General features: G+C 32.2%; 1 protein-coding gene across 1 annotated transcript in view; it reads right to left on the bottom strand.

Annotated features, from left to right (window-relative positions):
- Positions 1-26,571, bottom strand: part of LOC129950497 (titin) — a 164,305-nt gene that overhangs the window by 114,836 nt on the left and 22,898 nt on the right. The window contains exon 2 of the mRNA XM_056062434.1: positions 15,589-16,248. Within this exon, the coding sequence (XP_055918409.1) occupies positions 15,589-15,764 (176 nt within the window). The 5' untranslated portion in view covers positions 15,765-16,248. The remainder of the gene's footprint in view (positions 1-15,588; positions 16,249-26,571) is intronic.

The raw sequence follows: 26,571 nt of genomic DNA, 5'->3' as shown, positions 1-26,571 counted from the left end.
ATAACCTCATTCCAACAAACATCTAGTAACTCTCCTGTAGAACGCTTACACTCAACCTTAACGGAAATATATCGAATCATCCTAGCCACACTTAAAGAAAAGAAAACCCAAATTGACCACGACGAAATTCTCTTTGACACCATATTTACTTACAATAATGCTATTCATTCAGCCACAAAGTATACTCCCTTCGAACTATTTTACGGCAGACCCTATACATTCACACAAAATATATCCTGCAACGAAGAACACGACTACATAACAAAAATTACGAAGTTTCAAGAAGATTTTTTCCCAAAAATAAAAAAACATTTAGAAAACACAACAAGTAAAAGAATAGATAAACTTAATACCTTTAGAAATAAACCAGAAGAAAGAAACTCTAACGAGCTAATATTTAGAAAGGAGTGTAGACGAAATAAACTCACTCCAAGATTTTCAAAGCATTACATACTCACTAGACATATTCGAGAAAGACCATAAATTAACAGAAATGACGAAGATTTTAAGACTTAAACTAAGAGACCTTTCCGAAAAGATCAAATCTCTCACGCCAAAACAAAGAAACAAAAGAGGAATTATTAATGGACTAGGAACTACAATAAAATTCATAACCGGAAATATGGACGCAAACGACGCACTTAAGCTAAATGAAGAAATAGAATCAATAAAGAAAACAGCATCAGAACAGGACCAAACACAATCCAAACTAAATACCAAAATTTTCGAAAGACTCCAATATTTAACTAAACATATTAACGACCAACAAGACAAAATTCAAGACTTTCTTAGAACAAACTTTCAACAGACATATAACAGCGTTAGAAGAAGCGAAAATTTCATCCAACAGTCCCAATATCTAAATCAAGTCAACTATAACATAGATCTGCTGTCAAACCACATTAACAATATAGCCGAAACAATCATACTTGCTAAAATTAACATAATCCCAAAATTTATTTTAAACTCAGATGAACTCGAACATATAAATAAACTTTTCGAAGAACAGTCATTCAATATTTTATCAAATGAGCATATCTATGAACTTCTAGAGTTACAGGCATATTATAATGGCAACAAAATTATATTCAATATCAAAATTCCAATATTTTCCCAAGACACCTTCTCCTTTTTGCACCTAATTCCTCTTCCCGTAAATATTAGTAAAGAAATTGTGACAAAACCTTATATTGCAATAAATAACAATTATATATATTATTATAACAATAAATGTACAAAAATAGAAAATGTATTTATATGTAAGCAACCAAGTCTTATAGAAGATTTCGACAACTCACCTTGCATTGGACAACTGCTCAAAAATCAAAACGCAGAATGTACACTCAACGATCTGGGAAGAATCGAAAAAATCTTTTCACCAGAGCCGAATCATATAGTTTTTCTTAATATTCCTTCAACAAACATCAAATCTACATGCAGCAACACTACCTATACGATAGAAGGCACAGCGCTCCTTAAGTACAAAAACTGTTCAGTCAATATAAATGATGTCACCTACAGCAATAACCCCATAGCTTACCAAGACGAAATCTACATCATTCCCGCTTCATATGCCAAAATTATATCAAATTTGACCATCGAGAAGATCAGCCTCGAGAAAATAAAAGAATACCATTTTTCGAATGAAACCAACATCAAACGAGCCCACCATAGAATTTTCTTCACTGATGCCGTAGTTCTTATACTATCTCTTCTCATCATCGGCATAATCATCAGATACTTCAGAAACAATTCCAGTCACAGTATTCAACCTGTCGCTCCAACCCTATCGCTCCAGTCTAAGGGGGGAAGAGTTACGAACCCCATTCCCATGCAACATCAGCAACATCAGCAACAACAGGGAATAATGCTTACACAACAAGTCACTGACCGACGATACTAATTATTATTATTATTAGGTCAACACAATTGTTAAAGTTAACAGGAATTCGAAAGCATAACGCTTAATCAGCGTCTAGTTCATTTCCTTTCGAATTCCTGGAATCAGAACAAGCAATAGAATAAGTTTCGTGTAAAGTTATTGAAAATAAAAGATCATTGTCATTTTGAATTTCAACCCAATAAGTTGTTTTTTTACCCAAGCGCACGCCGCGACTTATAACTCGCGCGTGGCGTTCTCTCTGTGGTAGTTCAGAGATAAACGAACGAGGTGAGTATCTTATTAATTTTATTATCAATAATAACCTAAGTATCTGTAACAGAGGTAATACTCCCATCTTCTTCTTACAAAGTCCGAAAAACTATGACGGTTAGGGGGATGTAATTGATTTACTATTTGTTATTATAATTCGTGAAATCCTAACGTTAACAATTCTTATTAATATAATATATACTTAAAATCTAAAACTTAAACTAGACTGTTGAAAAATATTAATTTGGAATTTATCCTTTTTATATTAACATTTGGTGAATTAATGCAAGAGTGGAATTTATTATAGATTTCAATCAATTGATGTAAGGGGCTATGTACACCATAGTTTGATCTGCTAAAATCAGTATTAAATGGTTTTTGGAGTCTTATACTTGAAAGACTAAAACTAAAGTTTAAACTACCAAGAACTGATGGTGATGAAATTTGTCCGTTTATTATTCCAAAAATAAAACAAAACTGCAAGTACATCCTAGGATTTGTCAAAGAAGGAAGATTTATGAGAGAAAGTCTTTGTGAATAAGGCGGTAATGATTGAATATCATGAATCTACGGAAGGGATCGTAGACAAAAACGCAAAAATCTTTTCTGAATGGCTCCGAGTCTTGTGACGTGTACAGCGTAGTAATCGTTTTTCAGGACTGGTCTCACAAATGCAACAAAAAGTAATTTTAAATAATATGGATCAGGAGATCACAGCCAAATCTCTTGATTTGATTTCCTAACTGGGAAGTTAATATGTTTTTAAAATTCAAGACAACACCCAAGCCAGAAAATACATATACTCTAATTAAAGGACAAGAATCAAGCATGTAATTAAAAACGATTGCAACTTTTTTGCGTGTAAAACTGCAAGAAAATACAGTCAGAAATAGATTAAATTTTCTTAAAAATGTTAATGTCATCAGCATATATTAGGACAGACGAATTTTGTATGATCGAATCCAATTCATTTATAAATAAAACAATAGAATAGAACCAATGAGACTGCCCTGGGGGACACCAGAATTTTCGACAAATATAATTTAGGTTAGGTTAGGTTATAGTGGCTGTCCAAGATGGAACGGACACACTTAGGCCAGTTTAATGGCCCATTGTGATACCACATGAATCTTTAGGCTTCCTCCTAAGCTCAATGAAACCAGTTAGAGTCCCTTACGAAACGTGAGAGGCTGATTATACCGATATGATTTAGATCGTTTAGATCGTTAAAGAAGAATTCTCCTAGGTAATTCTTGCGTTTTCGAGCTAGAGGGCATGTGCAGAGAAGATGAAGAACCGTTTCTTCCTCTTCCTCGTCCATACAGCTTCTGCAAAAGTCATTTGAGAATACGCCTAGTCTCGTGGCGTGCTTTCCTATTAGACAGTGTCCGGTTATGACACCTATTATCGAGCTTATATGCGATCTGCTTAGAGAGAGCAAGCACCTTGAACGTTTTAAATCCAGTGTTGGCCAGATGTTTTTTGTGGCTTGACACGTGGTGATGTTGGTCCACCTGGTGCCTGCCCTCCTCACAGCGTCTTGCATTAGTAGCAGTTTACAAGTAGCGATTGGTATGCCAGTACTTGCCAAACGTGGTAGGATGGGCTGTACTGTACCGTTCCTGGCGAGTTCATCTGCCTTACAGTTACCTGCAATGTCTCTATGGCCCGGCACCCAGCAAAGGTGAATATTAAACTGTTGCGCCATCTCCATTAGAGATGATCGACAGTAATGGACTGTTATAGAGTTTGTAGAGACTGACTCCAGAGATTTGATAGCGGCCTGGCTGTCGGAGAAAATACGGATATCAGATGTTGGTATCACGTTTTCTTTGAGCCAAGACAAGACTTCCTTAATCGCCAAAAGTTCCGCCTGGAACACGCTACAATGATTGGGAAGGCGGAATGAGTGACTTAATTTAAGTCGTTCAGAGTACACACCACCACCAACCCCTTCTTTGGTCTTTGAGCCATCTGTGTAAAAGTGGATTGACTCATCCTCTAAGAATGTCCTATCCTCCCAAAAAGATCTGGTAGGTATAGAAATCTGGAAATTCCTGTCGAATTGTAGTTGGGGGATGGTGTAGTCTGTGTGCTTTGGAATTGATTCTAAGTACCTTAGAATTACGGAGTGGCCAATGTTGTTGTCAGTCCACTGCGACGAAGCATTGAGGCGAATAGCAGAGCTTGCAGCTATTTGTTTACTAAATATGTCAAGAGGTGTAAGGTAGAGCAAGGTGTCTAGTGCCGCAGACGGGGTCGTGCGAAGCGTTGGAATTTATTTAACTTATCCCTGTTTATACCTTTCTCTAAAGCAGTCCACCATACTGCTACACCGTACGTTAAAATCGGTCTGATTACCGATGTGTATAGCCAATGCGTGATTCTGGGTTGTAAACCCCATTTATTACCAATAGCTTTTTTGCAAGAAAAGAGAGCTACAGTAGCTTTTTTGACTCTTTCCTGTACGTTGCGTTTCCAATTTAGTTTTTTGTCTAAGATAAGACCTAGGTATTTGGCCTCATCTGAGAATTTTAATTGGATACCTTTAATCTAAGGAGGGTTGACAAATGGAATTCTGTATCTCCTCGAAAATAAGACCAGATCGGTTTTGTGTGGGTTAACACCCAGTCCACACCGATCAGCTCAGAGTATTAGTCTGTCCAAGGCATTTTGTAAGAGTTCTTTTATGATGTTAAGATGCTTTCCTAAAACTGCTATAGCAACGTCGTCCGCATAGGCTATCACTCTGAAACCCTCCGCATCCAGACTAGTTAGGATTTCATTCACCATTAGGTTCCAGAGGAGAGGGGATAGAACACCACCTTGCGGTGTCCCTCTACTAACGAATCGTCTGCTAGAAGAGTTGCCCAGTTTTGAATTAATTATTCTGCTAGTAAGCATTAAATGAATTAACTCCCGAAGCGAACTCTCTACATTTAGAGATGTCAGTGCAGAAGTGATTGCAGATGTGTCCACGTTGTTAAAGGCACCTTCGATGTCAAGGAAAGCAACCATAGTGAACTCTTTATGATGGAGGGAATATTCGATGGTGCGTACTAAAGTGTGTAACGCTGTTTCCACCGATTTACCCTTACAGTAGGCATGTTGAGACGAAGTCTTGTATCGATACGTGCCCTTAAATGGATATCAATCAATCTTTCCAGGGTCTTAAGAAGGAATGATGATAGACTTATAGGTCGTAAATCTTTAGGATTGACTTGGGAGCATTTACCTGCTTTATGTATAAAAACAACTTTAACTTCTCTCCATGCCGAGGGAACATGGACCAGGTAAAGACAGCTGGTAAAAATTGCCTCAAGGATTGGTGCAATTATATCAGAAGCTTTTTGTAATTCTGCTGGTATTATTCCATCTGGTCCTGCAGCTTTAAATATAAATAAATATAATTTAACACTCATTACAAAATTTAACACTATAACGTCTATCTTTTAAATATGAGGAGCTCCAGTTTATGAAATAGTCATTCGAACCTTGCTGCGAAAGTATTAAAGGTAATGTTTCATGACACAATTTGTTAAAGGCCTTGCTGAAATCAGTAAACATACAATCTAATTGTTCAGGTTTTTAAAAAACATCTAAACAAAAGGACGTAAAATGAAATGGATTAGTAACAGTTGAACACATTTTAACAAAACTTATTATCACAGATAATTGAACTACAGTGAAAAGAAAGGACGCGACGTTATGTTAATAACAACCGAAATCTATTGATGCAAAATTGGAGTCTCTTTTGTAAATTCTTTAAATTAATTCTTTTTAACATAAGTTTTAAGTCAGAACCTCTTCCCCTAATAGAAATCCCAAAACGTACTAACTAGAAAAAATGTGGTCAAATAGTTAAATCTAAACTAAACAAGATTCCAAATCTTAGCACAGAATTTGTACAAGATCTAGAATCGATTCGCTCAGCAACGACTGCTAATGGCTTCTTGTGACTAATATCCCTGGCATTTTTCGATAGATTTATGGTTCAGTTTGTGTCTACGAACTACATGATACATAATCTATTCGATTATAAATATTTCTGCTTCCATCGCTTATGTCGCATCAGCAGGTTTTTAATCGGCTAAGGAGGTGATGAGTGAATTTAAGTCATCTAATTTGATAATCACAAAACTCTCTGCTAGCGTAAGATTCGGTTAAACAATTTTTAATCAAAACTGTCTAAATAATGGTTATCATCGTAAATGATTGACGGGATTTCAAAAAGATATGGAAATCGAAGAAACAAATTAAACTTGTTTTGAAAATATCAAGTATTTGTTTTTATAAGTATCATTTTTTCAAGCGTCTGGAAACTTTTTTCACATTGCTACAAAGGCCTTAAATTACTATGAAATTTACTTTATCATTTTTGTAAAGACAGCTGTTCAGCTTTCACAAATGACAAATGAGTTGAATTGGTCACTTTTGAGTGTTTACACACCACAGGACACTCTTGACAAAAAGTAGAAGAAAATAGCCGTGTTTTTTAAGTATTAAATATATAGTACAGTGAGAAATTCCCAAAAACACGATCCACAGTAGTCCAGTTTTTATATTTGAAAGTTGATACAATTGAATATTTTCCAGAATAATTTACCAAAAAATTCCAAAAAAAATCGAAATTCAGACCAGAGGTCAAATCGGATAAGCAGACTTTTGAAAGTTGAAAAAAATTCGTCTGTGTAAGATGTTACTCGATTTCAATATATTAAGCAAAAAATTTGACATAAAATAAAAACTTCAAGAAGGAAGTTTGTTAGTAGATTACTACATTAACATGTGTTGTTGAAGCGAGCTTGGAACTCGCCTAAATTCTTTATATGCCTTAATAGAGTTGAAATAAGAGTGATTCCCCGACCGGAATCGAGTCAAAATTTGTGAGGAAAAATCTGTGTGGAGGAGTAGTTTTTACAAGTAATGCAATATGGTCTAATGGTTTAATCAAATTAAGAAAAACAAAATTGCACATGCAGGAGGTAGCATATTCTTATATGGTGCAGAACTTTTCAGTTCTTCAATGTTTAACACGAATCAAACTATCTCACTTGCATTTCATAAGAAACATCAAAACACCATTGGCATTTTAGAAAGTCCTGTCAAACTTAATCATTTTTAAATCTTCTTGTGTGTTGGAACCACCAAAAAGATTTATTTAATTTAAACTGAGATAAGCTTTTGGTGGAAACTATCTTTTTTATTGTTTTCCTTTGCAAAATAAGCCCAGTTAGTCCATTTTCATTAACAAAACTAAATAACATCAACAGTAACAGATTGATTTTTTCCCCAAAGGAAAACACATGATTAAAAATGCACAACTACTCAACGAACACAGCCATCGAGATACAAATGCAATATCAATTGTGCCAGCATTTGAGCACGAAATCACATAAGATCCATTCGAGACTCGTAAAAATGTCAAAACCCATCCGTAGTAAGATTCTACTTTAACTTTTATCGGTAGTATTCATGCTGCGGATATTGTTTTTGTTATTCGTGTAAAATTCTACTTTACTATCGATAGATTTTCCAACAAAACACGGGTAATGTAGTGACTTATATTTCGAATGTACTTGCTAATTTTTCACAGATACAGTATAAATTTATAGCTTATGCCTTAAAATTAATATAGAACATCCTTTATTATTTTGTGACAAACAACACGAATGGTTTAAAGAGTAAGTACCAGACATTTTATTTATTCGCCCAGAATCCAAAGAATTCATACATCTGATTTGTGTTTGTTTTTCAATGTTAATTCTTTTTAGAGAAGTGTGAATTTGGACTTCAAATCGTATTGAACGCGACCCAGTGGAATACACAAAAAATGCATTTTTAAAAATATTTTACCAAAAACAAGCTTTCAATCTTCAAGGCCACTGATTCTAAACCAGATTCACATATTAATACAAAAAAAAACACATTATGTTTGTTGACTTTTCTTTGTCGATTAAAATAATTAACAGTTTTTTGACATTGATGAATGGCACTTATCAAAGAGATACCTAATTTAATCACTTTGTTTTATTTATTTTTGTATTTCATTTTGTATATTTTTTAAATCACTACGAAAACCATAACTTTTTGAAGAAAAAATAAACTAATTTAAAATCACATGCTACTTGAAATATTGCATGACTTATGCGAGAAATGTAAACACATGACGTTTAAAGAAGGTTACACAATATAATTATATTATTTGTGAAGAATATTGCGCGTGTGTTAAGATATTATATTTTCCAGCTTTTTGCAAACTCTGTTGTTTTTCTTCTTCATTGTATTTTTAAGAAATTAAATTCAACAAATAATAACTTCAGGTTTTTATTATTTAAAAAAGAAAGAACATTATTTTCTTTTACACTAACCGCCAAATGATAAACCGAAAATTTGTTTAAAACCAATTGACTAGTGACAAACAAAAAACAAAAACACATTTACTGGATTCGAATGCGATGCTTCACTAAAGCTTTTCTTTTAGTAAAGGCACAACTGAAGCCTCGCTATACGGGTCGCGATAAGATTCAAAAATGATATGGGTAATTTTTGTTTAAAATTATGGCAAAATTTCGCACCTTATCGTGAGTGAGATAAAATAAATAAACAAACCAGAGTTTAAACAATTTGCTAAACTTGTGATAGACGTAGTATGCATGTGAAGCCCCATAAGCTTTAAAAACGGTTGTATCTCATATATTAAATATGAAGTTTAGATTCTCACTCTCTTTCTTTTTTTTTATCGACGATCATTTTTAATTAATTTGCAATTACTTTGGACAAACTGCGAGTATTTATTTTAAAATAAGACTTTTTTTGAAAATAAAGAATTTTATAGTTATTTTTAAGTAAAACGAAAAAATTGTGTGCGCTTCGTATGAAAAACCTTTTAGAAACTACATTATTTTCCATAAGAACTTGGTGTTTAGCTTTTTTGTTGCATTCCTTTGACATTATGTCCAATGCAAAGTCTGATTACAAGTCCATTGGCTTTGAGAAATTATAAAGAAAAGAAAAAATGGAATTTAATACTTTCTTCATAAATACTTAAAGTAAGGGTTGTTTGAGGATTATTATTATTATTGACAAAATTATGTATAGATGGAAACTTTAAAAATTCTTGAGTTGTAATCAATACTTTTTCTTTATTTCCTTTTCTTATAGCTATGCATTTGCCCTTTCTTACATCTTCTATTGAATGAATTTTCTTTTTGCAAGGAAAATTTGATAAATATGCGACAGAAAAAAGAAGATAAGTTGTTAGGTATTTTAAAGTGGGAAACAAATAAAATTGCAATTTATTGTTTACACCCAACTATAAGCCATAATAAGTTGTGGCGTAGAAGAGGCTTTTAAAGGTTATTGGTTTTCAAATTAAATAGAACAGATAAAAAGTTGAATAGCGATCAATAATAGAGGAATTGGAAATAGTTCACCAAGCTAGGTTCTTTCAAAAAAGGTAAGAGATGGTTTTTGTAGGGAAATGTAGTAACCTCAAAGGGCCATAACTTTTTGTATGGTGCTATTATAGTTTGGTTCCATCTGATCAAACGTTAAAAATAATTTTACTTAGAAACAAATTTTATTTTATTTGAAGTCATAGTGACTTTTATCTCAGCACTAATTAATTGGATAACGTTTCTATTAAAATGCGTCTAAATAAAAAGCTAATTGGTTTATTGTTCACAGACAGGATGAATCTCTGTATCGATTCTAGTCAAAACAATTCATCAGTCAATTAGTTTTTTGGACCTTGCAGTTTTAATTAAGCTATTATTAATTATCTGTTTTTACTTTATACCTACAAACAACAATCGATAACGTACATATATATATTAAGAGGTAGATACAGTTTTCTGTCTTGCTAGTTTTTTTTCTGCACTGCCAGTTGCTCTTTCAAGGCTTATGGTTCTGATAGAAATTATTATCAAAAAATCTAAAAATAAAACTAACAAGTATTTTAAAGTTAATTTAAAAAACAATCTTCGAACTGATTTTACATATTGTACCTTGCTATAGGATTATATTCAAAATATGCGTTGAATCGGTAAAAAACTCAACCCTGTCAGTGTCAGAGCTTTGCTATGACCGACCGTCCCAAAAACGGTCATAGAATAGAGTTAACGCGTTGACTCGAAAATGAGTGTCAACGTAACCGTCAACGGCTTGACATCATTTTTTGTTTGACGATTACATGATTTGACAACCTTGTGATAGATTTTGACAACATTTTTACGTTGACCTTCTAATAGTAGCTTGAGTTGCTGTAATTTTATTGTTCAAATAAATAGTTCGTCTCTTGAAAATTCGCAAAAGAAAGCTGTGGAGACTATTTCTCCACAATTTGTTTCACTTTGAAACAAATTAAAATCCTGCATAGTAAAAGTGCAAAATGTTTCACAAAATTTGCAAAGCAAAAATACTTCTCACTTTTCAATTTTTCTGTCGTTATTTGAAAAGTGAAAACTAAAAGTGTTTCACCAATTTAAAATTCAGCTTTGCAATTAATTCGTAATTCGAAAAGTTGTAAAGTAAGTTTTAGATTGTGTTTATTAAGATCAAATATGCATCGAAAAAAATACATTGACAGTTGTATGTTTTCATAACTATCGTAAAAAATACAAATTGATTCTAGCAGACAAAAATATTTGGCTACAGCCCAATTTAGGGTAAGCAAAAGTTGTTGCAAGGGTGTCATTAATATTCGGTTTATTTTTATAAACATACTTTTGGGTGTTTTTTTTGCAGTAAAAATTAAATTTAGGTTATTTTATAAATTAGTATATTATTCCCTAAATTCATTAAAAAATAAATAAACAACGCGAGATGGACACATGTTTTCTTTGCTGAGTTTGACATTTGCCCCGATTAACAGTTTGTCTACTCAAGAGTACCGTTAAAACAAAGTATTCACTAGACGTTCGAAAACATTTTAAAAAAAATTTAGTGTAAGATCGTTTGGTTTTATTTAAAAAGTTAATCATGGGGCGCAAATAAAAAAAATGAAAGCCATAATAATCAAGGTGAAACATACAAAAATTGCTGGTATTTCAGGCACGAAGCCAAACACTGTGAGTGATATTGTTCAGAGGTATAAAAGAGAAGGAAGGATCGAACTAAAAAAGCAGATGGGTCAACCAAAAAAGTTAACAACGAAAGAAGAACGGCTTATAGGAAGAAAAATTAAATCGAATCCTCGTTTAAGTGCAACAAAAATTGTGCTAGAAATGTTAATGGAATTCAAAAAGAAAATATCTGTAAACGGTTTGTGGGGGTTTTCGGCAAGAAGCATGGGAAATTTAGTATTCATCGACGGTATAATGAAAAAGGAATACTATTTTGAGGATCCAAAAAGAAAATTTAAGGCAAAGTGCTAAGAGAATTGGCATTTTAATGGAATTTCACATTTTATCAAGACAGCGACCCGAAGCACAAGACACATGTTATAAGGGAATGGCTTCTGGCTGTCCAAAAGTTATCGAAACACCTCCACAATCTCCAGACCCTAACCCAATCGAGAATTTGTGGGATGAATTGGACCGTCGAGTTTTTGAAAACCCCTTCTCATCAAAATGTGTACTTAAGCAACGGCTTCAAGAAGAATGCAGCAAAATAGACATTCAATACCTTCAAAAAATTATAAAAACCATGCCCAAGTGACTGGACAGGTATCCAACAAAATATTGAAATCAATGGTAAAAAAGATTAATCAAAAAATTAATATAAGTATGTACAAAAAACGAATATTAATGAAGTGTTATTTTTTGAGTTATCGTATTCTCTATTTATTTTATTTTGTTTATTTAAACCGAATATTAATGGCACTCACTGTATGTATTTCTTTGCTTTTTTGAATTGTAGTTTATTTAAATTTTTGACAACACTAAATAGAAAACTCTCTTTTGCCAAAAAATCATTACTGATGTCGAGGTTAATTCTTACTTTCACTACTCTTTGGTCACTATTATTTACTTCCTCGTTTTCTAAATATTTTCTTAAGGGATTAATTTTTGTTTACTTATTTTACTACAGCTTTGCAAAAGAAACGTTGTTTTGGACAAAACTGATGGATGGATTATGGATTAAAAATTTTCTGCAGAGTCAGACAGTTTTCAAAATTCATGGTTTTTGGTAAATACCAACAAATTAAAAAAAACAAGCTCAAGTAATGCATCTAACTATAACTATTATTTATTTCTTCATTTGAAAAACGACTCATTTATTTTTTGTTAGTTTTCGACATTTTTCTCTTTGCATACTACTGAAAAGTTTCTCAAAGTTCTCAATATAATTTGCAAAGTTTATTGTTTGGTAAAACATAATGAACTAATACTTTGGAAAATTTTTGACCATAAAAGACTCGAAATTTTTGGTGAAACGTATTTTGCAACGAGTTAAACAATTTCAATCCTCTTTGAAAATTTGAGTTTGGTCAAACGTTATTTGCAAAGTAAAAGTAAAAAGTTGCAACGTGAAAAGTATTGTAAATTTAAGGATATCCACTTTTAATAAAATATTTTATGTTTTAATAATATTACCAAGCGAGCTTTTAGCTACCATGACTACCAACTCGTTTAATAAAATAAATGTTATAAGAAAAACAATATTTTGCAGTCTAAGATGCCTTCTTTCAAGATATTTTAGATACAAAATTTAGTATTATTTTTAATTATTCTTTAATATTGTAAAAAAAATATTGTAAATTGACTATTTTCAACAAAAATGTATCAAAGCGAGAATGTCTTATAAAATTAACTATTTTTGAACTCAATATCTTTTATTGCTCTCAAAATATATGATTCGAAGATTAACTTAAAAATTTTGTATAAATGTGTTTAATTTTTTGTATAAATGTAATGTTCATTTTCTGAACACGTAGTTTTGTAGGATTTTTAAAACTTATGAATTAAATGATCTAACAGGGAGATTGAGAGAATGAAAAAAAAAACTGAAGAATTTATGGTATACAATTTACAGAGACAAGTTTTACTTTCTATAATGTAGCTATAAAGTTGAATTTGTAAATAACTTATAACATAACACACTACCAATGTTGAATTTAAACAAAGCTGAATAAATATTGTGCCTATAATTTCCAAATAAAATTACACTCTTACAATTTTTAAATTAATAGAGTATTCAAATTGTTTAAGTAAAAACCTTATCGACCTTGAACTAATTTGTAATTAAACTGTAATGGAAAATATGTTAAGTACATTATAACTACCTAGCTAACAAATAAGATTTAAAAGTATACCTCCAAAATATGTTTACCTTCAAAAATGTAAACACTGAAGCACTCTAGGAATGACTTTTTTATAAATAAAAAAAAACTTAAAAAAAAAACGAAGAATAACGTATTTAACATCTGCTAAAATTTTGAGAAAAATTAAAGTGACAGTTTTTTTTAACAAAAAATAAAAAAACTAAAAAAAATAATAAAGGTTAGTAAATTTATTTTCTACTCGAATACCTTTTCAAAAATTTGAGATATTGGCTTTAAACTACCTACTCTTATTTTTTTTAAAATATTGTTGTCAATATTAAGTAAAACTTTGAGAAAAATTCGATTGCAGTTCTCTTACAAACAATTTAAAACCTAAACAATATTTAACAAATGTTGGTAAAAATTGATTTTTGATTTAAATATCTTTTTAAAACTGTGAGATTATGGCTTTAAACTAATTTTAACTTATAACGAATATTGCTTCCAAAAAAATTGAACAGAGAGTTATTTTTACAAAAAAATAAAAGCCTAAAAAAAACAAATACTAAAACTTGGTAAAAAGTTACTTTCAACTAAAATAGCTTTTCAAAAATTAAAAATAATGGCTTCAAACTAATTTTATCTTACAGAAAATATTGTTTTTAACATTTATTAAATTAACAGTCCGTTTATTCGTAAAAAAAACTACAAAAAGTAGTTATCGAATTTGGTAAAAATTGATGTTCGGTTCTCAATGTCTCGAGAACAATATAATTTGTATATGTTTATATAAGAAAAACAAACATTTTTAAGAAATAGTACTAAAATTTTGCAAAAATAGGTTTTCGACTAAAAATCTCGGTAATAAAAATAGATTTTGAAATCAAACCCTTTTATTCTATGCAAAATATTGTTGGTAATTTTTAATTTTCTTAGAACAATTCAATTGACGACTTTTTAACAAAACTGAATAACCTGCAAATCTTTAAAGCAAGACAAATCGACAGACGGGATGGGAAGTTATCAGTGAGGGTCGCATCCCAGCCTCTTTTATTAACAAATAAAAAAAAGGAGAAACAAAGTGAGTATACGCTTAAGTACCAACAAAATGGGAAGAGTAAAATTTCGGGTCCACTATACAAGAAAACTGTAAAATTGGAGTCCCAACTTCTGCTCTGGAATTAAGGCAATGTGTATTTGTATGATAACAAATTGAAATAGTGAAGAACTCATGTTTTTAAAAATTTGATTCTTTTGTCTATTAAATTTAGCTTTTTAATGACAGACAAATTTTGAAAACATTTTTCTGCCATTGAAAATTTAACATAAATGTGTTACTTTTTGGATTTCGTTTTTTTGAGATATTTATTTTTTTTGTAATGTTGACCTTTTTAAAGAATTTAAAAAGTAATTGCAAACCGTATCTAATACGTTTCTTACTTTTTTGTTAGTAATACATGTATGTACATATGTTCTTTAATGCATTAATAGACTTATCAAAGCTTTGTGGTCTCTTCTCTCAAATCCTTTTAGACTTTTTTATGAATGACTTGACAGGGATTTAAAGAAAAAAGGTTTCTTAACTACTTATTGATAAATACAAATAACTTTAAGATAACCTTCACTAGCCACATAAATTCGTTCTGAACCTTTAGTTTAACAAAATTGGGCAACTACTATTTTTTGTTTTGCGAGTATCGCTGCTATTAATTGGGGCGTGAGGCATAAATGCTCAGACGTGCTTCTAAAATGCCAAATTGTTCGAATGCATACTTAAACTGTTTTCGTTTTGCAATACATTTTAAGAAAATTAAACGCAAATCAAAAAACATTTCAAGGCGAAACTTCATTCAAGGCTACACACCAAAAACTACGTAAGAAAAAAGGTATTTCAGTTAACTGTTTAAAGGTTAAGACACTTTACTCTATTTCTTTCAACTCTTTAATAGTTCACTATGGTTTCCCATCATTGTTTCGAGTTGGGCGTCTTCAAAATGATAATCATTATTTTTTATCACCTCCAACCAAAATCGAAAGAATCCACTCTAATTCTGAATCATCCATTCGTATATTCGACTAACCCAAATGTCTTTAACCTTCATCATAAAAAAGAAGATAAGAACCCATCGTCAGCATCATCAGATGCCATTAAGAAGAGAGGACCCGAGTCATGCGGAGTATAATATATACTATAAGGTATAATTAAAGTGAATAATCTTAATTAACTTACCTCAGTCGTTCTCTGAGTAATCGCATCGCTTCTTTGTCTCGTTCGAGTATAAATAGAATCCTTTTGAATTCCTGGATTTTCTTCTTAAGATCCTTTGTTACACCCTCAACACATATTCCACTGTCCACACTACAGTCCAGCTGTATGCTATTACCACTGATATCCAATTCGGCCATTTTTAACTTCTTTTTTTGTTTGCTTTTCTCTGTTTTATGTACAAAATAAACTCAACAATATTATTTTAATTTAATAAGAACGCAAACTTAAAACACTTGGCACACACTTAAATTATTTGTGATTGAAAATTATGTTTTTTGGTAAAAAGGTAACAAAACATAAAAATAATAATTCATTTCGTCGTCGAGTAGTACAAAATTATTTGATAAATCTCCAATCTTAGTATTTACACGTGTGGAGTAAAAAAGATACAAATTTGTATCTTCAACTCATTCAAATGAGTATATAATTTTTTGTTGTTGTAGGTTTTTTGTTTTACGATTGTATCTCTTTGCTGTTTTCGTTATGAAATATTTTTTCTCAGGTGATAAAATCGTAGCTTTGTTATCATAACTGCTCCACACCGACACAGCTTCTATTTGTGTTTTTCTCCGATCTCGCCTAGGTAGACAGATACTTTATTGTGTTTTACTTTACTGTCATCTGAAAGATACACGCAATAAGCAGGAAAAAATATTACAATAATGAAATTCATGTAATTATTTATAATATTATTTTTCTAGCGATTAAAATTAATTTATAATATTTTTTTTTGTATAACACAACAATGGATAAAGGAAGAGTATATTTTCTCACAGGTTCAGATACACAATGACACAGCCTCGTAGAAGCAAGCGTCTGAACTTGAGAGCAAAAATACAACAATAAATAAAAATCTCGTCATCGTTGCCGGTGACGGTGACGGAGACGGGCGGTGGCGTTGTTGTTCGTCAGTCGTCCCTCGTCTCTTGTCGCTCATCATGTTTGTCGTTCCCTTTGCAACATAAAAATTCAAGATAAAGATAAACCGCAGTGTCCCAACGGATAAAGTATCTGATAAATTTGAAACAATCAAATGTGTACTTAGGAGCGATTACGGCGCAACTGATGGGACCTTCAAAATTTCCTATTAATGTATATTCCATAATGTAAGACCCGACTTGTGACGCGTCGATGACGAAGAGAAAAACAGCAGGTGCAGGTGGGATGTGTTAGGTTGCAGATAATGATGATTTTGATGTTGATGATGATGCACTCCTAGAATCAGGCCCAGAATGATGAGCACATCTCACCCACTGCGATGGGAGAGGCCGTATTGTCATTGTCGCCACCGCCAATCCATTCAACAGAGAGGGCGCTTTTAATTATTATGGTGACCATGGTGGTAAATTAAATCTAAATAATTTTTGTAAACACATTAAAAAAAAAGACTGATAGATTTCCATCCCGTCTGTCGATTTATCTTGTTTACAAGTTTGTAGGTTTTCGTGTTGGGTTAAAAAAGTTGTCTGTTGAATTGTTTTTAAAAATTTAAAAATTACCAACAATATTTTTGATATAAAGAAATAGTTTAGTTTGAAAATTTTGTTTTGTTAAATAGATTTTTAGTCGAAACCAACATTTTTCCAATTAGTAGCATTTATAAAATTTTTACAAATTGGATGAACGATATTAATTTAAGAGATATCAAGAACCAATCATCAATTTTTACCAAATTTTCGAGTGTTGGATTTTTATAAAAAAGCTAGAAAATATCGAAAACAATATTTTCTGTGAAATAAAAAATATGAAGACAATATTTTTAATTTTTGAAAAGCTATTTGAGTCGAAAGTAAATTTCTACCAAGTTTTAGTATTGTTCTTTTTTAGGTTTTTATATTTTGTAAAACAACTCTATTCGATTTTTCCCAAAATTTTACTGGATGTGGACAGCAATATTTATTAAAAGATAAAAGTAAATTAAAGCCAATATTTCAAAGATACGAAAAGATATATGAGTCAAAAATCAATTGGGCCAACTTTTATAAATATTTTTATTTAGGTTTATATTTTTTGAAAAAAAAAAAAAAATGTCAATGCGATTTTTCTAAAAAAAATTTCCCAAATGTTGAAAACATTATTTTTTACTAGAAGCCAATATTTCAAAGTTACGAAAAGATATTTGAGTTGAAATTCATGTTAAGGATATTATTTTTTATAACAAAAACTGTCAATATGACTTTTCTCAAAATTATACCAAATGTTAAAAACGTTATTTTTCGTTGCCCAAAATTGTTTTGGAGAAAAGTCATTATAAAAAACATTGATTGGAATTTTTTCCAAAAATATACTAGTTTGGTATCACGTTACAATATATAATATAAAATTTAATTCAAGTCTCTAGCGTCATTGGTTCGTGAGATATTTACGGTTATGGATAATGGACATAAGCTTTTTAAGTGCACTGTACAAGTTTCAAAATTATCCTTATATCTTGAATGTCGACATGAGTTATAGATCCCTCTAAAACTCACCAGAGATTTTTGATGTTCTAAGACTTTTTTAGACACAAACTTTATTTAATCTTCAATGACTCTTTTTTAAAGCACTAAAAAAAGAACAGGTACAACATCTTATCTCGAATAGCTCATTCGTTAAAACTTGTGGTTTATTAGTACTGCATAGGAAAAGCCACGAAAGGAGATCCGACGAGGTTTTCGCTGGTATCACTCACATATAATTGAATCCAGCGTCGTCCCGTTCAGTCTTCGAGTTTTTCTCGTAAAGAGTTTTATTTGTAGCCTAGACTTCTAGGTTTTGCTTGTATTTAAGGATTTAGACTTTAACTTAAGTCTATATCTAATAACCGTGGTTTTTTACGAAGACTATTTTCCAATACAATATATGTAATATTTAAATCTGAAAATTTTGAGTTTGTTCTCCAAGAACGTTACTATCAAAAAAACTGTTTTTTAAAATGTCGAAAAATTCAACAAGCACACTTTAATAAGTTCAATAAACTTCTTTCTGGGAAAATAAATAGACACATAAGATCTATGAAACTATTTGTACAGGGTCCGGCAAAAAAACCTTTCGTATTTTCGGACATTTATATTAAAAGCTATTTATAGATAAAATGGTAATTTTCTAAGTAATTATTTTATTTAATGTTAATGGCATTGTATTTAATTTTAAAAAATCAATAAAATTTGTCTGTTAAATTGTTTATTTATTTGTGATTGCCTTTTAAAATATGGGAGATATTTTTGAAGGACCCTGTACCTGAATATCTTAATTTTAAAATGTAACTCAAATACAGTTCAGCATACCCATCATTTAACTTATTTGTAGTGAAACATTAAATTCTTTTCAAATTCAAATATATGTGAAATTAATTTGGATACAGAAAAGATGGTCACACTGATTTCTGAGTCAGAGTTAAATTATTCATGAGAATTGAATGATTCCCTAATTAATGCTCCACCACAACACCCTCTCCTTACTTCCATAGGTGTGTTCCACCTCTGCCAAAACCAAAAGCAATTGAATTGTCTTTGCTATGTTAAGTCAAGTATTAATTTTATTATTTGGGTATGGCTCATTTCACATTCACAGAGTTGTATCATCTCTCACCTGTATAGGGCGGTCTAATGAGTGACATGAAATAAAGTTGTTTTTAAGTTTATTTGAGTAGCGGCTTCATACTCGTTTTGGCTCTCAACAAAAATATAGTGATTACTGATTATATTTATTTTTAAACATTTTTATGTTTAAGTATTATTACTTTGTTTATTTTGTTTAAGTCAGCAAACTGGTGGTGGTGGTTATGTTGGCGTTAACATTGCGTTGGTAATTTTAATTTTGTAATTAGGGTTTGTATAGGTAAGGTCGATGTAATATAGTTATTAAAAGATATTGTTTCATAGAAAACTTTTGTTCAATTGAAATGAGAAAAATACACAATTTCAAATAAGGAAATTGAAAATTAAAAAAAGGGTCGTATAACTTAAAGTTTTCATTTTCTTCATATTTGATATTTTGTTCAATTATTTGTTTTTTAAAAAATAAGGGTTTGCATGTTGTTTCATAAAAACTAAATCTTAAAATTAATTTTAAACTTTTTATTGAATATTACAGTAATTTTTAACTTGCCGTAGGAAGTTGTGATGGGTCAGAATTGTCGCTTAAATAATGTTGACATTTTGTGGCATTTCAAGGGCCATAGAATCTATTCCTTTCGTACGTCAGTAAGTTCGGAATACATTTTTTCGTGATCAAGAACTGACTAAGTTACCGACTTAAACAAACATTTTATTTGACAGATAATATTATCAAAATACACTGAAAATTCTTTCAGTTTTTTTTAACTTCCCTTAATAAATTATTATAATCGGACTGATACATTATGTTATAACGATAATAACACAGAAAGATGCAGAAAAGACTCTCAAAAAAATTGATTGGGTGGTTTTCTTATCATAGCAATTTAAATTTGGCTAACCCAAAATATTCCACGAACCAGTAAAGTGTTAGCGACTTTATTTAAATTGTACATTATATATTGTGACTTTATATCAAACTAATAACATTTTGACAAAAAGGGGCTGAGATGCGACCTACACTGATAACTTCCCATCCCTTCTGTCGATTTGTCTTGCTTAAAAGGTTTGTAGGCTTTGGAGTTTTGTTAAAAAAGTTGTTAGTTGATTAAAACTTGAAAATTGTAAAACTAATAACAATATTTTGCATATGATAAAAGAATTTGATTTCAAAATCAATTTTGGCTTACGATATTTTTATTCGAAAACCATTTACCATTTCATTAAAGTTTTTATTTCTTATATAAACAAATACAAATTGGATGAATGAAATTAATTGGTCAATATTTTCTATTATTCCAATATGCTTTAAATCGTTTGGATCGTTAAAGGTAATCTTAGGTAATTCTTGCGTTTTTGAGCCAGAGCAGGGCATGTGCAGAGAAGATGAAGAACCGTTTCCTCCTCCATACAGCTTCTGCAAAAGTCATTTGAGAATGCGCCTGGTCTCGTGGCGTGCTTTCCTATTAGACAGTGTCCGGTTATGACACCTATTATCGAGCTTATATGCGATCTGCTTAGAGAGAGCAAGCACCTTGAACGTTTTAAATCCAGTGTTGGCCAGATGTTTTTTGTGGCTTGACACGTGGTGATGTTGGTCCACCTGGTGCCTGCCCTCCTCACAGCGTCTTGCATTAGTAGCAGTTTACAAGTAGTGATTGGTATGCCAGTACTTGCCAAACGTGGTAGGATGGGCTGTACTGTACCGTTCCTGGCGAGTTCATCTGCCTTACAGTTACCTATAATGCCTCTATGGCCCGGCACCCAGCAAAGGTGAATATAAGACTGTTGCGCCATCTCCATTAGAGATGATCGACAGTTATGGACTGTTATAGAGTTTGTAGAGACAGAGTCCAGAGATTTGATAGCGGAGTGGCTATCTGAGAAAATACGGATATCAGATGTTGATATCACGTTTTCTTTAAGCCACTACAAGACTTCCTTTATCGCCAAAACTTCCGACTGGAACTCTCTATAGTGATTGGGAAGGCGAAATAAGAGACTTATTTTCAGTCGTTGAGAGTATACAGTATACACCTCCATCAACCCCTTCTTTAGTTTTTGACCCATCTAAAAAATTGGATTGACTCATCCTCCAAGAATGTCCTATCCTCCCAAAAAGATCTGGGAGGTATAGAAATCTGGAAGTTTCTGTCGAATTGCAGTTGGGGGATGATGCAGTCTGTGTGCTTTGGAATTGATTCTAAATACCTTAGAATTACGGACTGGCCAATGTTGTTGTTAGTCCACTGCGACGAAGCTTTGAGACGAATAGCAGAACTTGCAGCTATTTGTTTGCTAAATATGTCAAGCGGTACATAGGCAAGCTGAACGTTGGACTTCATTTAGCTTATCCTTGTTTATACTTTTCTCTAAAGCGTCCACCATACTGCCACACCGTACATTAAAATCGGTCTGACTACCGATGTGTACAGCCAATGCATGATTCTGGGTTGTAAAGCTCATTTTTTACCAATAGCTTTTTTGCAAGAAAAGAGATCTACAGTAGCTTTTTTGACTCTTTCCTGTATGTTGCGTTTAAAATTTCGTTTTTTATCTAAGACAAGACCCAGGTATTAAGCCTCGTCTGAGAATTTTAGTTGGATTCCTTTAATATAGGGAGAGTTGACAAATGGAATTTTGTATCTCCTCGAAAATAAGACCAAATCGGTTTTGTGTGGGTTAACACCTAGTCCACACCGATCAGCCCAAAGTAAGGTTTGTAAGGGTTCTTTTATGATGTTAAGATGCTTTCCTGAAACTGCTATAGCAACGTTCGTCCGCATATGCAATCACTCTGAAACACTACGCATCCAGACCAGTTAGGATTTCATTCACCACCAGGTTCCAGAGGAGAGGGGATAGAACACCACCTTGCGGTGTCCCTCTACTAACGAATCGTCTACCAGAAGAGTTGCCCAGTTTTGAGTTAATTATTCTGCTAGTATGCATTAAATGAATTAACTTGAACCTAATATATTTAATTTTTGAAAAGATAATTGAGATAATACATTATATAAACATCGGTTTAAGCGAGTGTGTACGTAGCTTTGCACGTTCGGATTATATTTTTCCGAGCAAGGAATCTTAAAAATTACAACTCGTTTACATTGTCTTAGAGGCAATAATATCACGAGATGCACGACTCTTGAAAAAGTTCGGATATCTTACGAACAAAAAATTATTCTATCTTCATACTTTTAGAAGTTAATTCAAAAATTCAACATTTTTAAGGGTACTCATAGAAAGTTTTTTTTAGTGCAAGTTTCAGCCTTTTTTTTTAAATGAAGCAAAATATTAGTGAAATTCAGATCTAAATAGACCAGGTAAATAATTGTACCTGTAACCTCATTCTAGCATGAACGTGTAGTTTCAAAGGAAATCGAAAACTACACCAAGACCTGTCTCTTGGAGAAAGTACCAAAATATTACAATAAGCGAAATTGCAAAAATTCAACAAAAAAAATGTTTTAATTCAATTATATCAAGTGGGTTTTCCCATAATGTTCGATGTGTTCCATACTTTATTGAAGACCTATACTATTAATGTACGTAACCGTCAATCAAATATAAATTTCTCAAAACATGTATTCTTATAGAAACTCGAGTTCTAATTTTATGTTTGCTACATCATCTTCATCATATCATGTACGCATTTATCTAACTTCAGTCATATATTCATTTAAACCTGTTAAAAGAAACGTATAAATAATAATTCTTGATTCTTAAAAAGTACTTGGTCAATAATAAAAATAACAAATTTATGTGTTCCCGTACTTTCCATCTCAAGATCTTTAACTGTCCATTTATTACTTTTTTATTGCAAACTTATTTCCTTTGGCATCTTTTAATACACATCCATACACAGTCCATAACATTCGATTGTGCTAGTTTAAAAAAAAACATAGTTTTAGAGTTGTTAGTTATTTTTAGGTATCGGATAATTTTAACAAATTTTTTGTATAAATTTAAGATGCCAAATACATTTAAATTAGAAACATTTAAATTAAAAAATTAAAAATAGGACAATTACTATTTTGAATTGCATAATAAATTGACCAGTATATTTTCATTTTATTTAAACGTTGAAAATGTTGCTAACTCTAATAAAAAAGAAAAAAAAAACACAGCTGAATTTTTAAAAAACTTAGCCCTTTCCAAAGTGGAAACGCTGAACAATCATCAAATCATCAACAATAAATATTCTAGAAAAATGAAATGACTAGCAATGGTGTTTTATTTAACTGAACAGTTAAAAAATTCGTACATAATTTTGGAGAAAGAAAGATTATTTCAACTGATATTTCAAAAGCGTTTAACAGTATTAATCAGCAAGCTCCCTCTGCTAGAAAAAGTGTCCTTTAGGTGTTTATGAATATCTTAAAACTCAGGGTGTTTACAGACTTTAAATCAGGAGGGGGGAGGGGGAGGGGTGGTTCACACACTAAACATAAAGATGAGTTTCTGAGCACAGGCTGACAATATTTAAATAACATAATGTGTATCTTAACCTAACTTTTACATATTTAAATTATAAGATTGTTTTCACACCTGTTGTCCAGCAAGATATGGTCTAACTATTTAATTTGGACTACTGCCTACACATAAAAGCATTCCAATAATAAAATAGTTTTCTTAATATGCCCCATTAAAGAGCTTCAGGAGTCTATTACTAAGACCGTTATTATTCTGCCTTATTGTAGATGTAGGAGCTAATGGTAGAAGACAAATTCTAAAAAAATACTATTTTGCGTGAGCCTTTTGAAAATATTTTGATCTTAAAGGAGTCCAAAAAAAACTTACAGATTGTAGAGAGAAAAAAGCTTGGTTCTTGAATTTACCTTTGCGCTGTCCTGTGGGTGTGGATTCGAAGACTTTCCGGACTGGAGTATTGGTTTCCATGCGCTCTACGGAACCCCGCCATCTTAGTCGTTGGACCTTTACCCTTCTGACTAAGTCTACGTCGCTGTACAGCCCGTACAGCTCGTCGTTCCATCTTCTTCTCACACGAAGAACTTTTCTCTCAAAACGACCCAAGGTGCTTTCATCCGATTTTGTCAGAGTCCATGCTTCTGCACCGTTTAGCAGAACGGGGATGATGAGGGTCTTATATAGTGACACTATGGTCGCTCGAGAGAGGGCTTTGCCCATCAATTGTTACTTCGCCCGAAAAACGGCGATTATCAAGAGTTATTCTTCGTTTGATCTCAGCGCTGGTCCATGGTCATTCTGCACAAACGGACGTGTTTGGCAAAAATATTTTGATCTTAAAGGAGTCCAAAAAAAACTTACAAATTGTAGAGAGAAAAAAGTTTGGTTCTTGAATTTACTATTGCGCTGTCCTGTGTGGATTCGAAGACTTTCCGAACTGGAGCATTGGTTTCCATACGCTCTACGTGACCCATCCATTTTAGTCTTTGGACTTTTACCCTTCTGGCTAAGTCTACGTCGCTGTACAGCCCGTACAGCTCGTCGTTCCATCTTCTTCTCACACGAAGAACTTTTCTCTCAAAACGACCCAAGGTGCTTTCATCCGATTTTGTCATAGTCCATGCTTCTGCACCGTTTAGCAGGACAGGGATGATAAGGGTCTTATATAGTGACACTATGGTCGCTCGAGAGAGGGCTTTGCCCATCAATTGTTACTCAGTTCAAAGCAACGGCGGTTAGCAAGAGTTATTCTTCGTTTGATCTCAGCGCTGGTCCATGGTCATTCTAAACAAACGGACGAGTTTGGTAGGGATGCAAAACTTTACTTCAAAAAGTAGACTTCTTTAATTTTTTAAGATCTTTAAAGTTTTTGCATTTTATAGAAAATCAATTTTGAAAGAAAAAATACTCTAAGAATGCTTTGGAGACGAGTTTCAGAAATTTAAAGATATATTTTATTTAAGGCAACTTCTTTTGAACCTGAATATTTGCACTTTCTCTCAGAAAAGAGCTTATGAAAATAATTTAAAGCATTGCTTAAAATTTGCCCAATTCTTAAAACAAAGATTTAGTCATTTTTCACAGCCAACCGCTTTGTGGTGAATATTGTGTAAGATTTATGGCTCATATGACCCGCCACTGGATCGTAATTTTTCTGTTTTGAACGATTGAAATAGGGCTGGAGTTCCAGTCCAGTCCTCAGTTTAAAGTAGAATTTTTAGCAACAAAGTTTAAGCAGTAAAATACAAATTTTATTTTCATATAAAATTTTATTTTTTACACAAAAATAAATAATTAAAAATACAAGAGGGGTCTTATCCATCAACACAATACGATAAGTTTTGAATTCAAGGGAATTCCTGCGAAAATGAAAACAAATTAATCTCCCAGGGGGTGCTGTGTTCATGACACCTACAGCCTCTCTGGATCCGCTTTTGTTAGAAATTACATTGCTAATGGTTCAATACAAGTCGTGATGGTTTCAAGTCTGAAACTCAAAAAAATAAATAATGTTGTTAATCTGGGCTTCTTTCTATTTCCTATTCTCTTTATAATATATCCCTTGCCTGCATTTTCTAATCCATGGAACACATCTGGGGTTCTGGATATATTCCCAAAACCAGAAATCCCTAAAACATAAAATCTCGAAAATCCAAAATGCCGAAATTAAAAAATCTTGAAAAGCCAATATCCCGAAATTCCAAAACTCCGAAAATCAAAAATCCCAAAATTCCAAAACCTTAAGAAGCCGAAATCCCATCGATCTTATTACTGAATACTGATGAGTGGTTCAGGATTTGTTTGTGGTGCGAGAAATTGGTCTCCCCTTTTGGATCCAAATCCAATGTGTTTAAAATCGTCATAATCTCTTAAGTGGGACCAAAGTAATAAATATTGCGACTTTCAATATTAAAATTTATTTATTTCACATTTCTGAAACGGTTGGGCACGATGAGGAAACAAAACCTAAGACCTGTACTCAGTTGTGGCTTTATTGTCTTATAACTAAGTATCAGTCACAGTCTCATGTTCGTCGTGAAAAGTGCAATTTGTTGGCTTTTCATGATTCTATAAACAAAATGGCCTCATACATAGTTTTTTACTTGTAGGGGTTTTATCGTGAAGCTACTAAGAATCTGTTATTTTATGAGCATAAAATATTTCCAACATATCTCTCGAAAAACTTTAAGGATCATGAATACTGAATCGGAGTGTACACAATCTTCCTTTAACAGGTTGATGGCATATTTTTCTTTTTTGATTGACACACCGCACTGGCGGCCGGCAGCGGCATTGACGGTAGTGAATCTGCAAAACCCCAAGTCATGATGGCGAAATTGAATAAAATGATTTTTTTTCTGGCCATTTCTGTGATTTGTGTGTCAGAAGAAAATTATAATTTCGCTACGTACAGTACAAGTTCATAAGAAAAAGAAAAAACCTCTATTATCCCAGCTTAGGAAAATTGTTTGATGCA

The sequence above is a fragment of the Eupeodes corollae genome, chromosome 3 (assembly GCF_945859685.1).
Source record: "Eupeodes corollae chromosome 3, idEupCoro1.1, whole genome shotgun sequence".
Taxonomy (NCBI): domain Eukaryota; kingdom Metazoa; phylum Arthropoda; class Insecta; order Diptera; family Syrphidae; genus Eupeodes; species Eupeodes corollae.
Note: the sequence above shows the minus strand (reverse complement) of the source record. Positions and strands in the feature narration are given on the sequence as shown.